This window comes from Cricetulus griseus, chromosome 3 (genome assembly GCF_003668045.3).
Source record: "Cricetulus griseus strain 17A/GY chromosome 3, alternate assembly CriGri-PICRH-1.0, whole genome shotgun sequence".
Taxonomy (NCBI): Eukaryota; Metazoa; Chordata; class Mammalia; order Rodentia; family Cricetidae; genus Cricetulus; species Cricetulus griseus.
In genome coordinates, this window is record NC_048596.1 from 3,009,346 (window position 1) to 3,027,009 (window position 17,664).

At 44.9% G+C, this 17,664-nt stretch overlaps 1 protein-coding gene across 2 annotated transcripts in view; it reads left to right on the forward strand.

The window, feature by feature from the left end:
- Gfra1 (GDNF family receptor alpha 1) overlaps positions 1-17,664 on the forward strand; it is a 215,274-nt gene that overhangs the window by 58,860 nt on the left and 138,750 nt on the right. The window contains exon 4 of one of the 2 annotated variants that reach the window (XM_035441748.1): positions 2,742-2,756. The exons of the other annotated variant lie outside the window; for it this stretch is intronic. Within the exon in view, the coding sequence (XP_035297639.1) occupies positions 2,742-2,756 (15 nt within the window). The remainder of the gene's footprint in view (positions 1-2,741; positions 2,757-17,664) is intronic. 2 annotated transcript variants of the gene reach the window in all.

Sequence of the window (17,664 nt, forward strand, 5' to 3'; positions counted from 1 at the left end):
CTAGAACTTTCAGGTTCTCAAGTCCCTTGCATAAATGGCATCATATGTGCTCATCGACTATAAATACCTTTCTGTATACCTCTAATCGCCTCTAGATTGCTTCTAAAATCTTAACACAATACGTGCTGCATAAATAGCCTTGATAAGGTATTACTAGGACAGAATAACAAGAAAATGTGCTTGTCTGTGTTAAACACAGTTGCTTTTTTTTATGTGTGTTTTCAATCTGTGCTTGGGTGACACCGAACAGGAGCTGGCTGTGTAAACCAGAGCAGAATCAGTGTAGTGGCACTGATGCAGCCTGTTCACACCCCACTTGGCTTTCCTCGGAGTCAGAAGAAGTCTCACACTGCCTGGGAGTTGGGAACTTGTAAGAGTTTCTCACCCAAGCCAGAGCAACTTTGAGAGCATGTGTACCGATGAGCCTTATGGCTCTGAAAGGGGACATGCAGGAAGAGGGGCGTTGGCGGGGAGGGAGACACAGAATAGAGGGTAGAAATGAGGGTAATCAGATCTCACTATATATGTGTATGAAATTGTCAAAGAAAGGGTTTAATGAATAGAATTGGAGGTTGTGCGCCCAAGTGGAATGAATCTGTAACCTCAAGTTTTCCGATCTGTTAATGCGACAGGAGAATGTCTGTACTATTCATGGCCCTTGGCTCTTTGTGGCCCCATGGGAGTTGGTGTTTCAGGTGACAGTAATGTGAAACTGATGCCGACAATGTAGTTGTTACTTAGCTTTTAGATGAAAGTAAGTTTAGTTGTAAACTGAGATTACAAATACAATGTATGTTCATATTAAAATAATATATAAAATCTCATATAAGATTAAAAACCCTAATTCCAGCCACCAAAGAAAAGGAATACTTTTGTTACCATTGTCCCAAACCTCTCTTAAGGTAGCACGCATGTGCACATAGGTGCATAAATGTGTTCGGGGTTATATGTTCTGTCTTGGCATCTGATATTTTCATCTGATGTCAGTCTAAGTCTTCAATCCTTAAAAAAAGTCAAAACTGTGTGTGTGTGTGGGGGGGGGCGGATACGGGCATGCCATGGCATCCATGTGGAGGCCAAAGGATACGTTTGAGGAGTCATTGTTTTCATCCTTTCTCCTTTACATAGATGCCTGGGCTGAAGCTGGGGTTATCAGGCTTGCACACGAAGGGCTTTACCTCACCCATCTCACCAATCCTACCAATCCTCTTCAGTCGTTTGAGCCACTGCACAACAAGCCATGTACAGACCCAATACATGGATTCTCTGTTGACTCTTGGCAGCATCCAATGTTTTCCCATTGTCAGCAACACTTTGATGAACCTCTCTCTAGATTTCTTTTATGACTTTTGGTATTTTGTTGTATTAATGTTCTATAAGTGGTGATGTTTGGCCAAGGAATGCAGATGGGATCTTTCTGTATATGTTGTCAAACTGTCTTCTAGAAGCTTCTCTCTGGAGCCCTGCAGACAGAGCAGGTGCTAACTCCTGTCTGGGTGATACTGTGTCACTTCTCCCTTTGTGTCTCGAGGATAACCAAATGAAAAAGAATGAGCAGGTGAGAACCATCGCTGGTGATTGGGAGGGTGCCAAGCTCCTGTATCACAAAAGCCAAGAAAGAGTAGTTGGCGCTCATACCCGTGGTCACTAAAAGATGAGGAGAAAAGCACCTCTCTTGACTCCTAATTGCTCAATGCTGAAATAAGTTGAAAACTCACCAACATCAGGATGGAAACGTAAATGGTAGAATACTTACACAGTGGAATTCTGTGTAGCCATGAAAATGAATGCACTACCGTGTATTACAATGTGACTTGATTCCCATCTGCACTGCTGAGCAAAGAGACCATACATAGAAAAAAAAATGTTGCTTTACTATCCATGCCTACTAGATTCAAAGGTCAAAATACACTTGCCGTTGGAAGAACACTAGTGGTGGCATATTTGCATTTGTTATTTTGCTGCTAGAAACAATGTATTTGAAACGTAGAAGACTCTCAGATATCTGTTATAAAGAAACTACAAAAGTGTGAATGCTTGTTCATCTAACAGACTTTGGCCTAGGATTCACTGTGATGGCCTGGCGTTTGTTCTGGTCACCAGTTACAATGTGAAGAATATATCCATGTTTTTGTTTATATGATTTAAATATGACTCTGAATTCACAGGCCCTTTCCCTTTTATGCTTTTGCAAGGTATTGTTGTCTTCAACCGATCAGGTAGCTTTTTAGAGCCTGACAGGATCTTCAGGATCGTGAGGGCTTGGGTTCCATCCTGAGCTCCTGTTGTACCAGCCTTCCTTGTGGCCTTGAATGAGTTATCTAGCCTCCTGGAGACCCCATTTCTCTCTGTATAAAATAAGAATGATGACAGAGCCTGTTTTGTAAGGCTGTTGTAATGGTGACACCATGGATGCCTCCAACCACCAACTGCCCTGTTTGTTACATACCAAGCACTGTCCTCCATGCAAAGGATGCATGTTCACTCTTTGCAGTCATACTGCTGGAACTGTGCTTTAAGGGACAGAAGAGCGCACAGAGTGCTTTAGACCCAGGTGGTCTCTACCTATGGTCTGAGCTTGGTGCACAAGGGAGAATATTTAGCAAAGCCAATGTGTGTGAGCTCATTGTCATGCTTTCTTCACCATTATTAATCTCTCTCTCTCTCTCCTCTCTCTCTCTCTCTCTCTCTCTCTCTCTCTCTCTCTCTCTCTCTCTCTCTATTTTTCCTCCTGCCCTCAGATGTTTTCCAGCAAGGTAAGTTTCACTGCACCCAGTTGTCCTGTTGGCTGTGTTCTTTGGGTGGTGGGACTCTGCCTTCTCTGTAAATTAAGGGACCCTATAAGGATGGTGGCCTGAAGTGCCATCAGTCTTTCTGGAGCTCTGCATCTCCCTCTGAACCATGTTTGGGTCTGGGGCTTCTATAGACATCTGGGGAGGAGGGCAGGAAGGCACAGCACTTGGAAAGAGCAGGTATCTCTGGAGGAGTTTGTCCTTCAAGAATCCCTCGGCATCAGAGGCAGCTCCTGCCCTCAGAGGGTTCCCCAAGCCTGTTGCATTGGATGCTTCTTTGCTGGGCAAACATGTAGCCATCTGGGTGTGGCAAGAGCAGGTTGGCTTGTCAGTTTGTGCCCTCCAACCTAGCCATGTTCCACAGCCTTTCACAACTGATTTACAAGTCTGGTGAGCTGGAAACCCAAGTGTTTCCTCACTGGTGTCTCTGGCTCTGTGTTAGTCCTCACTGTGTAGCCATTGTGCTCTGGGGTCAGGACCTGACTAGAACCTCCTAGATGCACATGATGGGGAATTGCCTTCCAGCCTAGTTTGGGTAATGGTGGCAGACGTTCCTTGTTTGTATGCAAGCTGAGAAATATGTCTGCTGCGTCTTTCTGGAATCCAAAACTGGTTTACAGTAAAGGCTTAAAAATACACCCAGGCATTCCATAAATAGCTTCCAAATATTCTTAGAGGCTCAGTTATTTATTTTTTTTCACAACTGCTATTTCACCCCAAACACGCAGTTCGTGTTACAGAGAGTATCTGCTCTCTGATAGAAGACAGGTTGTGGGTAACGATGAGGGTTCTATTGTGTGTTGTCTTTTAAGAGTCTGGAGTCGCAGACCTGCTTTCATAAATAATTCAGAAAATCCCAACAAGCTATAAGCAATAAGTTCCATTTGACTAGAGACTAAGAGATGAGCAAAATTGAAAAGGTGTCATGGCTGTTGGTGTAATAAGAGTGCTAGTGTCGGAGCCCATTGCTGCTGCTGCTGTGGTGAGTTCTCGCCCTTGACAAATTGGGGGTTCAGCAAGAGAGCACCCCCTGCATACGAGCTTCGATAAAAACACCACCCAACTCCGAATGGTCATTTCTCTTCTCGGAACAAAGAGCACTTGCGTTGGGAATGTGTGTTTCAAGGCCGTTGGTGAAGGGTAGGAGGAGAGCCTTTTCCATCAGCTCTGAGTTTCTGTGTGCTGCAGTCGGGCCTTCCTGAGTGCTATAATTGATATAAAGAATGGCTGACAGACTGCTGATGTCAAATTTGTGTCCTTTTTTCATCAGTCATGGTATTTGATAGATGGGATTTGCCTGTCAGTTGCAATGATACACACAGTAAAAGTTATAATCATCTGCAAATCACTGGCTATTGAGACCCTAATAGCATCTGAAAGAGGAAGAGGCCCATACCCAATGCTGCCTACGCTCCTTGTGCGATGGAGGTGGCAGCTCTCTCCTGAGGTGTTAGCAGGGTCTGCATCCCTGAAGAAAACTGATGCGTCTCTCCACAGTCACTGGTGGCCTACAGCTTCTCAATTCAGGCTGGAAACTTGGTGAGCCCTCCCCATCTGTGCGGGGGTCGGCTGTCTAGGTCTTGTGTAAGCAGCCAGAGCTGCTTGTAGTTAGTTCATTTGGACAAATGCACTGTCCTGCAATTGTCATTTTGCTGCAGATGACTGCTCCCTCTGGGTGTTTGAGTCTTCTTCACAGTAATTCCTGGGCTTTGACATCATTGTCCCATTTGTAACTGAGTATCCCAGTCCTATTCTCTGCTGGCTTACCAGTGCTGACTCTCTGGGCCCATGCTCAAGGAGACGGTCCTAAACCAGTGTGCAAACAGGCATCATTAAGTGTACTTAGTGACCAGGTTGGAGAGAGATTGGGCGGGGAAAGTGATAATGTGTGCAACAAGAGAGGTGTTTGAGGGGGAAGAAATGGAGGTGGGGAAGATTTGATGAATTTATATGAATATATAAAATTCTCCAAAAAGTAAACTTCCAATTATATAGACCAGATTCAGTATACCTAATTGCTATTTATTGGTTTTTAATACTTTCCAACTTTCATGAAATTTATATACTTTATATCCACATTTTGTAGAGCTAGTTTTTGAGCTTGAGTGCCAGAGCTTTGGGATTGCATTTGCTGTTGAGATACTGCAATTCACCGAACATTTTTATGTTTGAACACACGCATAAAAGGCATCACTGGGACAATGGAATTACCGTTAATTATTTACATGGCTCTGCTCTTAGAGGACCATTTTGTACTGAGACACCTCAGGAATGATGGCTAAGAGCTTACAGAGCTGATACCACCACCCTCCCATTGCTGTTGTTTCCTGTCACTCTACCCAGGAAAGTGATGCCTCAGGTAATGCTGGCAGACATGGGAGACCAAGATGAAGTGTTCTATATCCTGTACACAGAGTCTGGAAACATGATCGTTACATCCCCAAAACCAGGAGACAAACCTTGTGGCACAAAGAAATGGCAGAAATCTAGTGTTTGCAAAGCATTGAATGCCACCCACTGGCATGATTTTCTGGTGGCCACTGGCAGTGGCTCTGCCTTTCTGAATGTATCCTGTGGCTTGGGCCTGACCAAGGGGCTGGGTGGGTGGAGGAGACACTGCTTTGCAGGTGTACTTCAGCATCAGGAGGAGAGGAGAGGCCTGTGTGCCCATGTTATACCTGTGTGAGTGTGTGTCTCTGTGTGTGAGTGTGTTTCTCTGTGTGTGTGTCTGTGTGTGTCTGTGGGTATCTGTGTGTGAGTGTGTCTCTCTCTGTGTGTGTGTGTGTGTGTGTGTGTGTGTCTGTTTGAGTGTCCCTGCGTGTATGTCTGTATGTGTGTCTGTATGAGTATGTGTGTGTGTCTGTGTGGGTGTCTTTGTGTATATGAGTGTGTCTGTGTGAGTCTTTCTGTGTGTATGTCTCTCTGTGTGTGTATGAGTGTGTCTATGTATGTGTCTGTGTGAGTGTGTCTCTGTGTGGGTTTGTGTCTGTGAGTATGTCTCTCTGTGAGTATATCTGTGTGTGTCTGTGAGTGTGCCCGTGTGTGTCTGTGTGAGTGTGCCTGTGTGTGTGAGTGTGTCTCTCTGTGTGTCTGTGTAAGTGTGTCTCTGTGTATGTGAGAGAGTGTGTATGTGTGTATGCATGCACTCGCATGCGCTCTGAGCACCGTGGCAGGCAGAAGTGGAAAGCAGGCATACAGTTGACAACATCAGACATTTTCAGAGGAAACACAAGTTTATTTCCTCTGGATTGCATTAGCTTTTATTTCACTACAGATCAATCTTGTTATAGTAGGTGACAGCCCGGCAGCTACTACTGGGCCTTTCAGGGCTGTGTGAGGCTTGTGTTTGTGGGAGTGTGTTGCTCCTCTTGATCCTATGACATTTTATTACTTGTTTTGGTGCTTTCATCTAGAAATGCCACCATGTGCTGTGGTAGTTAGGCCATGGTGTCTGAGGATGGTCAAGGACCAGTGGACCCACAGTGGAATCTTTTCCAAATAAAGAACCAGGGCCCGAGGACCACATTTGCTGTTACTCACAGAGCCCATGAGCTGCTGGTGGCTCTCACAAGTTCCCAGGTACCACAGAGTAGCTCTTCAAGCATGCACTGAGACCACCATGTATGGACACACATGTCTCCACTCTCAAGTTTTAGAGCTCTTCATACCAATCATTTGATAGTGGCGAACAGGCCTTGTGCACTTGCAAACACTCCCACACATTCATGCATGCTTCATTTGAAGCTGCTGGCACGCTTTGTGAATATTCACTCATCCGTAGGTGCAACCTTGATTCCAAAATCGAACAAAAAATCAGCAAGCAGCTTCAAAATCAGAACGCCATTGCTCAGTGGGGCATTTGTAAATATACATGGGAGCAGTATCTAGATTTAGCTGTTGAGTTAATTCTCTCTGTACTCAAAACCAAAGTTTCCCCCATTCCAGCTTCTGCCTGAGGTAGGGCTCTTTAAAGGGGTGAGGGGGAATGTCTCCTCTGCTGTATGTTTAGTCTGCACCTGTGAATAGGTGTCAGGTACTTTCTTGGCCCTGATGACTGGGCAGTGAGCAAGACAGCTCATTCTCATGGATCCAACATGAGATCCATGTTGGGCATGCGGGTTAGTTGGTAGCCATGGAAGCAAGGGAATGAAATGGTTTAGAGTGTGTGAAGTGAAGACACTCTTCTAGGGTGATATTCTGGTGCCTGGGGTGACCCTTTATGTGATGTTGTCTGGGAAGGACAAGGACAATGGCTTAGAGCTTCTAGAAGATTGTAGGGGACAGGCTTGCAAAGGAAAAAGCTCATTGGGCAGGCGCCCAGTGTTCTGGGATCCAGGGAAGCAGGTGTGGCTGGAGCTGCTGAGTGGAGAGAACTGTGTAGAACGGGCAAGGAAAACGGGGCAAGGGTGGGGTTTGGGGTTGAGGAAGGAAGCTGGGAGGGGCTTTCCAGTAGCAGAATGGTCATGTCTCACAGGTAAAAGTAGCCCTTTTTGCTGTAGAGCAAGTAAGCACAGAGAATCAATAATGATGAATGAAAACTAGACGGAAGCTGCATGGCCAGGGGGCCCTGGTCCTGCTCTCGCCCTCTGATGCATCTCTGCTCTCCTGGGCTGGGAAACAAGCATCCTGTCCAAGTTACAAAACCTCCTTTCTCCTGTACACATGCATGAACATGTATTTGAGCACGTGTCTTACTTGTATGGCACAGTGCCCATGTATGCCTTTTCTCTGTCACATAAATAAGATTACATTGGGCCCTAGGTGTCTGTCCTCAGACATCCACAAGGTGGAAAATGTGGTCAGGCACTGAGCATGTGGCATCTTATTTTCTTGTCATTTCCCCCTGAACTGTGTATATTAGCAGCGGCTTACAGAACACACGCATTGTTTTAGGGTTACGAGCCATCTAGAGAGGATTTAAAGTGATTGGGAGGGTGTTGTATATAAGTACTGTTTATTTTACATAAGGTCTGAAGCAATTGCTGGTTTGGAGTTCTCCAGAGGGGCCTGGGATGCAACCAACAGATTCCAGGGCATGGCTACATAAGAGATTAAAAACAGTCTGGAAAGAGGGCAGAGTAGACAGTGGGTGCATAAGGCCCAGTTTAACTCCAAGCACCCACCTACTTCAGCACTTGGAACTGCAGTTCCAGGAGACTTGGCTTCTCCTCCTGGCTTCCTGGGGTGACCTACAGTCACATGCATATAACCACACACATACACATCACTAAAAGAAACATTTAAAATAAGGCTCATGTGCACTGTGTACACACATACACACACACACACACACACACACACACACACACACACACACACACTTTGGCTGAGTTTGAGGCAGAGGTACAATAATTCTAAGGTTTCTTAAGCCCCCTTGCAATGTGGAAGGGAAATTGTGCACCCTTGGGGCTGGTGACCCCTGGATTCTCGTGCCCTTTGACCACAATTCCTTAGCTCCCCAGATCAGACAGAAACCATGCAAAAATCTGGATCCCTCTGAACAGAAGTTTTTTTTTTTTTCAAGAGCAGCAAGAGATCCAGGAATGTATGCAGAATGTTGATTGTTGGGCTATTATATAAAGCTTAGACAAATGAACTAAGACCTGTTTGTGCCAGGAAGGCCCCTGATACTCTACAGAATGAGGATCTGCTCCCAGTGGGGTTACTTAAATTTGCAGATTGGGACAGTTGCATGGCCCTGTGACCTGGGCTTTTCTCATCTGTAAAAAGGAGCCTACCCGAGTACTGTCCTGCCAATAGTCTTGAGAAGCTATCTGTGGAGTTAGGAGTCTAAACATAGCCCTGTAAGGGGTTGGGCTATTGTCTGCAGGGCCTGGGTAGACACTGAGCATTAAGGTTAGGAAGAGGCTTCAAAAGTCTAGACCAGCCAGTTTGAAGCATCAGCTCTTTCCCACGCAGATGAACACTGGGATTCACAATGGATGGCAATACTTTTATTAATTTGAAGAGAACAATAAATCATAGTTTGGTCTTTGGCAGCTAAGTCAAGCTTGTTAATTGTTGGGGTGGGCTTGTGGTGACAGGAGACCACTGTCATTTATAATAAGCTCAACTTGAGCTCTTCTGCATATTTCAAACTCACTGGTTTAACTCCTGTGGCCGGATCTTAGGTTTTCCCCAGCCACTTCAGAAAACCCATCTATTATGAAGAAAGCTTTGACCCCTTAGTCATGAATTATGGCTCCTCTGATAATGTCTTACATTATGAAATACTATTTTCTTTATGAGTGTGGGATTTGGGTGGGTGAATTAAATCTGTTGTTGCCGTTTTTTAGGCAAATGTGCTAAGTTGTTACTCACAACTGTTGACTTGTAAGTGGAGGGTGAGGGTATATTAAGTGGAAAACGTTTGGTTCCCTGGCCACACTGCTGTTTATGCTAATGTTCACCGTGCAGGCATACCATTTCCTTATTCTGTCCAGAATTAATAGAATATTCTGTGCCATGTAGGAAATGCATCCATCTTCCCAGCACAAAATGAACAACATTAGCATTTAATTTTACATCGATTCATGGTGTGTGTGTGTGTGTTCCTGACTTACTGAGGTGTGTGTGTGTGTGTGTGTGTGTGAGAGAGAGAGAGAGAGAGAGAGAGAGAGAGAGAGAGAGAGAGAGAGAGAGAGAGCATGTGTGAAGCCATAACCATATTTAAGTAATCACATTCTCTGATGGATATGTAGGACGTCCTGTTCCCTGCTAGGTGACTTTGTTCTAGGTGTTTCCTTTCGGTCCATTTGTCTTATGTCCACTCTAGTAGGAAGGTATAGTTTGGGGTGAGGTTGTAGTCTCATTCCCAACCATCCCATATTTCAAAATTACCAAATGTAAATGTGAAGATTTTGATTCTTCTGTGGAGATAGTTGCTACTCAAAAGTGCATTTTTTCCTTTGAGTTTTTATTGAAGAGTCGGTGTCACAGTGTACAGTTATAATCTCAGCACTTGGAGGTCTGAGGCAGAAGGAACACAGAGGTTGAGACAAACTAGGCATGGACATCATGATGAGACTCTGTCTCAAAAGAACAGAGCCTGTGTTGGGGGATAATAACTCTGGAGTTTGTTGATTTTTGTATTCCAAGAGGTAGCCTGGTTACTTTGTGCACATACTCTTGTTGAATTTACTCATAAATGTTATGAAATAGTTCGAGTTGACAGTCTGATCTCACAGAGGAAAAAAAAAAACTGATGCAGGGTGGAATTGTCCTAGTGATGGTTACGTAACTGGTGAATGGGAGAGCTGGGTCTGGGTTTCTTTGTTTGTTTTATTTTTTAATGATGATCTATTTTGTGGAACAACCTGAGTTACATACGAAGGCAGCATAGAGTATTCTGATGTGTTCTGTGCTTGGTTTCCTCTGTAATTAGTGGTGGGTAGTGTTTAGAGGGTGTCCAGGCTATGAGCTGCACCCATCTAACTGAGAACGTAGTTTACTTATGAAAAACAGATTAAGAGATTGGTTTCTATGAGCATACGGCTAGAAGCAGGAACACGTCCTTGTTCTCACCAAACGCCAGAACCAATGGCACTGTAATCTTGACTTCCCATCTGCTAATACTGTCATCCTGGGGATTGTGTCAACCTGTGGATTTTAAGGTATCAAACATTCAGACCAGGGCAGCCAGTTTCTCAGATTTTCCTCGTTTATAAACGGCTTGATAGTTTTGAGGAATACACCTCAAATGGATTGTGTGATTGCCTATGCTGGTATTTGGGGGGGGGGTGTTGTCTCTTGTGGTGAGGATTTAGCAAGTTTCTCAGGCTTCTCTCAATCTCCTGGACTCACACAGCCGTCTGTCTGCCTTGCTGCCCTGAGGCTGAGCTGCAGGCTTGTGCCACTTAGTGGCTGATTGTTTGCTCACGATTACATTTCATGGGTTATTTACACACGTGTGATGGGCACATGTGGAAGTCTGAGGACAATTTGTGGGAGTTGGTTCTCTCATTGTGTAGGTTCTAGGGACTGAACTCGGGTTATGGGGCTTGGTGTCAGGCTCCTCTGCCCCTGTGAGCCATTTCTCCCGTCCTGTTTCTTTATGAGTAGACTGGAGCTGTGGAGATTTGCAAGGGCTCACAGACAGGCAACATGACCTTTCTGTCCTGTCACACCAGGGGTACACAACACCCCATGTGATTTATGACTATTGATACGCAGCTGATCACTTGACTGAAATGGTATTTGTCAAATTCCTCATCTGTAAAGCTGCAGTTCTCTTTCATCCCTTCTCCCGGAAGGATTCTACGCAAAGTCCCCTCCAAGGAGCTCAGCTATGCAGCTACACTTTACTGGTGTGTCTGCATGGGTGGTCCCTCACTTGTGATCTTCCCCTTATGTAATAACTCCATTTGATAATTATGTATATTTACTAGAATGCATTAAATGCTGTAAAATACTTACAATAATTTATAACACCAATTAATGTGAACTCATGGATATTTGTTTTATACTCTGTGTTATCACTATACTATTAATTTCCTTGTTCAGTTTACTCCAGTTTGGGCCACTGGGAACTCCTTGACATATTAATAATCAAGGGTTTTTTTTTCTTTTTTGCATTTCTGTACTGTATGTGATACCAAGAAATTTTCCAGGGTTATTTCCCAGCTGTGTCTCACAAGCGTCTCTCTGTGGTGCTCGGTTCCTTTGGTGGGAGAATGAAGGTGGGCACTAAAATCTGGGTGGAACTTTGCTTTTTACTACTGTGGTATCATTTTGTTTGGCCCTTCCCAGCTGACAGCTTATTACACACACACTCACACACACACACACACACACATGCGCGCGCACACACACACACACACACACACGCACACACACATACGCACACACACACACTCACACACACACACACACACACACACACACACACACACACACTGTGTGGTGGCCTCTGAAAATATATGCATATCTAAAAATATCTCTGTGTTAACTGGGTATGCCTGTCCATTACCATAAAAATAATGCTGGTCCTACCCACTGCCCTTGCTCTTCTGGAGGCTTCCCCAGGCTGGGATTTGGGCCCAAGTTCTTTGACTATGATTTTTTTCTACCCACTGTTGCCGCCCCAGTAAATACAGAAGGAGGAATCTTGGACTCCTGCGGGATGGAAGCCCAGATTTTTGAGTCTTCTCAAGGCGCAGTGTGACTGTCCAGGCAGGAAAAGGTGAGCTCCAGGGGCTCCCTTCTGCCCCCACACCTGGCCCAGCCTTGTTTTCCTGACTCCTCTGACAGTCTAGCTCAGAAGCGAACTTGGTTTGCATGGCTGGAGTGGAAGCTGGTTGCTCAGAGACCCACCTTTGAATGTGACATTTGTCCTTTTCCACATTTAAGGTGGGTGAGCCAGCGTAAACGTGTTGAGGGCTCGAATCCTGTACCTTGGATGGAGTTATCTCTTTTGCGACAAATAACAGAGCTGCCTTAGGTCTCCAAGCTTTTGCTCAGGGTAAATGATGAGGGTTTGTGTTGGTCAGGAGAGTTGCTGCACACATGTGGTTAATGACTAAAGGAATTGCAGTTTTGGACTGTGAATTTTAAAACTTTCCTTTTTTGATATAGATCTCACTGTAGGCTTGGCTGGCCTGAAACTCACTTATATAGACCAGAATGGTCTCAAACTTGAAAATGCCAATGAGAAATAAGTTTCTTTATCATGTAACATAAAAGTCCAGGCTTTGGGATTTGAAGAACTCTTGGAAAACATTTTCTGTGTTCTTCTGTTTGGTGGTTCACGTGTTTTCCTTGTAACAAGTTGTCAAGATGACTGAAGAAGTGATAGTGGGTTGGAAAAGAGGGAAGGGACATTGTGGGTGACACAAAACTTTGCAGCCCAACACTCCAACTTCTGAGCATTGGTTGTGTGAAGTGCAGTTATGCATCATCATGAAAAATAATTGGGCTCTTTCTGGTGACCAATGCCAGCACGGGTCTTTCCATTTATGGCACATCTTACTGGTTTGTTGAACATACTTCCCAGATGTAGCAGACCACCAAACCATGACCATTTCATGGCAAGTTTGGTCACTGAGCTGGTTGTCACTATTTGCCATATACAACCAATATGTAGGTTATATGGCACACTCTAATCAAGAAATGGTTTGTTGCAAAGAATGAAAGAGGACAGCAGTTCAAAGTGCTGTCTCGTTTTTTTGTTACTTTTTAGCTTTTGACTTCTGGTCAGCTCCTGAGAGCATCCGCTTATTAAATGTTTTCACCTTTCCATTGAGTGCCAGGTGCCAAATGACCACTGAATGGACTACATGGCATTCTTGGCAACTTCTAACAAATCAGCTTCGATAATTGCTCTCAGTTGGTCATTGTCAACTTCCAGTGATCTTCCACTGTGTTCCACTTGTCAGTGTCCAGGTTCTCATCCCTTTGGTAGAACTTTGAAACACCATTGTACCATATACTCATTAACAGTTCCTGGGCAAATGCCATGCTGACTTGGAGAGTTGTCTTTGTTGCTTTATGACCAGTCTTTAGCTTGGATAAGAAAATCATTCTATTTGCTTTTTGCCTAACATAATTTCTATAGTATAAAGTAAGTACAAAATAAACAAGTACTAAGTCATTATCAAAGAACACACAAAGCAAGAAATGTGCATTAAAATGACAAATGATAGCCTCGTTTATTAAGAATGCATTCCAGTATTGAACAGCAGATTTCAATAATGCAAAAGCCACAGTTATTTTGCACCAACCTAACATTTATGTGTTTGGTCTGACCCCACCTGTCCATTCCTCCCACTTTTCTCCTCTGACTTCCCCTCCCAGAAGCACGTGCTAGTGGACAGCCCACTCTAGGTGGAAGAGACATTCTGACTCGGAAATCCCTGTGACTGTTATATCCACCTGGTGGACAGGTGTTATCTGCTTCCTGATTTCTTGTGACATCCTCAGTGTACTTGTCACTCTCCACTGTAGCAGTCAAAGTCTGGGAGCTGGCTGCCTGTGTCATCCCAATGTCTGGATCATCTTAGCATGTGGCTACTTGGAGGCTGTAGAGCATCCCAGGCCATCCCAGGCCTAGTCACCACAACACATGGTCTGAGTTAAGGTTTCTATGCTGTAATAATGACTGGGACAAAAAATAACTTGGGAAGGAAAGGGTGTGTTTTAGCTTATAGCTTGTAGTCCCTTCATCCAGGAAGGTCAGGATAGGGAGCTTACTACAGGAACTTGGAGTCAGGAGCTGATGCAGAGGCCATGGAGGATTCTGTTTACTGACTTGCTCCCCATGCCTTCTCCAGCCTGCTCTCTTCTAGCATCCAAGGCCACCAACCCACCCACAGTAGACTGGGCCCTCCCACATCATTCATGAATCTAGAAAATGCCTCACAGGCTGATGTTATAGAGGGATTTTCTCAGATGACGCTCCTTTTCTCAAATAGATCTACTTGTGTCTGGTTGACACTGAACTAGCCAGGACGCACATTTTGTTTATAGTTGAGGTTATCTTATGAGGAGCATTTTCAAGTTGATTAAAATGTGTCGTTAGGGCTTGGGAGGTGGCCCGGTGGATAAACGGCTTTGCTGTACAAGCATGAAGACCTGAAAGACGGTTTCAAATGGCGGAGAAGGGTTGAATGTGTAGAATAAGAGCAGCCCCAGCACAGGTGGTAAAGGGTTGGGAGCAGAGAATCTGGATGGAGGAGAAAAAGACATGCATGTTATTGTGTTTTATAGCATGTTGCCAGGGTAATGGACCTGACCAATTCTGGGTTCGGATCAGATGAGAACAGTTACTGAGGACAGTCATGGAATGTTCACAATTTGTTTACTCTTGAGAAGCCGGTTTGTTTTCTTGTGTCCATGAATAAACCCAGTGTGATTGAAAAGATTTTTGTCTACTAAATGAATAGCATTGGTTATTGAATTTCCCTATTTTTTATTACTTGTTTTATTACTCCCTTTGTTGCTCAGCAGTTACCAATCAGCTCTTCTGCATTCCTGATCAGTATAGGTGGCGTCCTGCTCCTAGGTTGATGAGATCCCAATCCATTAAAACAAAGTTTGATATCTCAGATAGCCCAAGCAATGAAATTTTGGTTCTCTTAGAGTAGTTCTCTGAAGTCCTACCCCTGACTCCTGTAGCTTTTTAAACAGAGAAAGGCGTCTACTGTGCACAGCAGTGTCCCATGGTGGATGTCAGGTAGGCAGAAAATGGCAGTCATGTGTTTATTTTATTTACTTGGCTTTTTGTGAACAAGTGTTTTTCTCATCTGTTAAGTTACTGTCTGTAGTAAGACAGCTACGGACTGAATGTTTTTACTTCTCCAAAATCCCTGTTGTCCTTCCAGCCTGTAATATTGGGGGTGGGGTCTTTGGAAGGACAATTAGTCATAAAGGTGGGATCTTTACCAAGGAAGTTAGAAGAGGCAGGGAGCATATGCTTTCAGGTAGCTGTCATGGGAAGACACAGCAAGAAAACAGTCACCTCCAAACCAAAACCTGGCCCTGTGGACTCCCTGGTCTCAGACTTCTGCATTCCAGAAATGAGAAATCAGTCTTTCTTGTTTAGTAAACATGTGTGGCTCATGACATTTTGTTAGGGTCAAGTGTTTAGCAATCCCTCGTCTTATCCTCATTTTTCAGATGCTGACATGGATTCAGGACATTTAGTTTTATTTTGCAGAGGGCAGGCAGCTAGACTGAGTCTGGGTTCAAACCCAGGCAGCTGGTCTGAATTCCTAATGCCTGCAACACAGTAGTTATGGAGACCGAGAAGACTGAGCTGGCCTTGCCAATCGGCAGGGTTAGCAGAATCGGACAAGAGGTCTCGCCAAAGCTGAGAGAAATAAAAGCATCTATCCAGGAATAAGACACACTTGTACACATATTCTTAGCAGGTTAAATTGTTAATATCCTTAAGGTAGGAAAAATGCAGTTCTGTCAGCAAGAGAAAGGGCCACTTGGAGCACAAGGGTCACTACAGATACAAGCAAACACACCACAGGCATTCCCAGCACTTGGGAGATGGAGGCAGGAGAATTTCAAGGCCAAGGCTAGTGCAGGCTACACAGTTAAACCTTGTTTCAAAACAAAACACATGATCAAAAACAGTAAGTCATAGGGGCTAGAGAAATGGCTCAGCAGTCAAGAGTGCTTGCTGCTTTTGCAGAGAACTGGAGTTCGGTTCCCAGCACCAGTTCACACCTTTCTGTGACTCCAGCTCTAGAGGATGCTGTCTTCCGACCTCCAGTGCTGTGTGCATGCTCACACGCAGACACACACATGCACAAATACACACGAGTGCACACACAAAGGTGCACAAGCACACACACACATACACACACACACACACATGCACACCCATATGCACACACGCACGCAAACAAGAGAGAGAAAGATTTTACAAAATGTAATACCTCATCAAAGAATCTCTTCCCAGAAGATGCACTGATTGGTTCATTTATATGAAGTTCCAAAAACTAGTCTGATGGACACACTTAGACCGGGATTGATTCCTGAGCCATAGCGTGGAGACTCCTCACTTGGGAGATGCAAGAAGGACTCTCTGCCCTGACGGTGATGCTCTGTCTTGATAGGTTTGGATTATACAGTTCTAGGCATCTGCCCAAACTTAAGACTTGTGTATTTCCCCTTTGGTAAATTTCACCTTAAAGGAAGAAAAGAAAAAGTGGGTAAGAACCATGGTGGATGATGTGCCCGCTGAAGCACTCAGGGGCAGGTGAACTGATGTGTGCAAATTGTTTTGGAACACATCCAAGAAGTGCTTGGTCAGTGTTTGCTGCTGGTGGAGGGGAGGCGCACAGATGGAGAAATACATGATAAAGCACGCATCCGCTCAGTTAATTACAGTGGGACAGAGGTGCCAGGTACCGGAGCGCACATGGTGAGATTCATCAACTCTGCTCCATATTTGAAAACTTCATAATGAACAATCCGATCGAGGCAAAAAAAGACAGACCCTAGTTGGGCTTCTTTATGTAAATAGAGAGCTTTGTAGCCTCTGTAGTCATAGAAGCGGAAGTCAGCCAGAGGGAGTCACTCCAGGGCAACCATAAGGGCCTGCCTCCCCCTCCCCTGAGCCTCAGGTGAGTAGGAGGCACAGAGACCACGCGTGTGTGAGAGATGGTGGCAGAGCAGGCTCTGCACATTGCAGAAGCCCTGTAATTTAGGGCACTGCAGAAAAGGGTTGCAAATTAGATGGTTTAAGATAACACGGAATGATTCCCTTCCTCCTCTGGAGACATGAAGTCCAGATTCTTACTGGCCGTGTCGGGAGCATGATGTTACTGGAGAAGAGAGGTGTCTTCCCTTTGTCCTGGCTCCTGGTGCTCTCAGCCAACCTTGGCTGTGGCTGTACCTCATTTGTCCACGTGCGTGTGTCTTTATCTGATGGCACCAGTAGTTTTGAATGCACAGCCACTGTACTCTACTGTGGTATTGTAACTTCGTCTGCAGAGAGTGGGTCTCAGTAAGGCTGAGTGCCGGGGTTGAAGGTGGGGATTTTGGTGGATGCTGTCCCACCGCTGGAGATGGCAAACGTAAGCTCTGGTGATGAGTGAGGGCAGATGCTTCGAGACTGGGTAGAGAAGCAGATTCCCTGAGGATATAGAGGGAGCAAGTGTGATTTTTAAAAATGCCAAGGGGAAGGAAGGAGGGCCAGGGACAGCAGAAGGCAAGTACGTTTGCATGCAAGGACAGTTGTTTCAGCCACCATGGGCCTCTCCTCCCACTTATCTCCCGAATCTCTTAAAGAATTAAAATGTAAATCTCAGAAATTAAATCCATGGGTGCCGTGTGCACGGAAGAGGCTTTCGCAGAACAGAAAAAGCTGCTCTCCTTCCTTGTTAAACAGCCACACACGGGTGGGAAGCCGAGTCTGTAC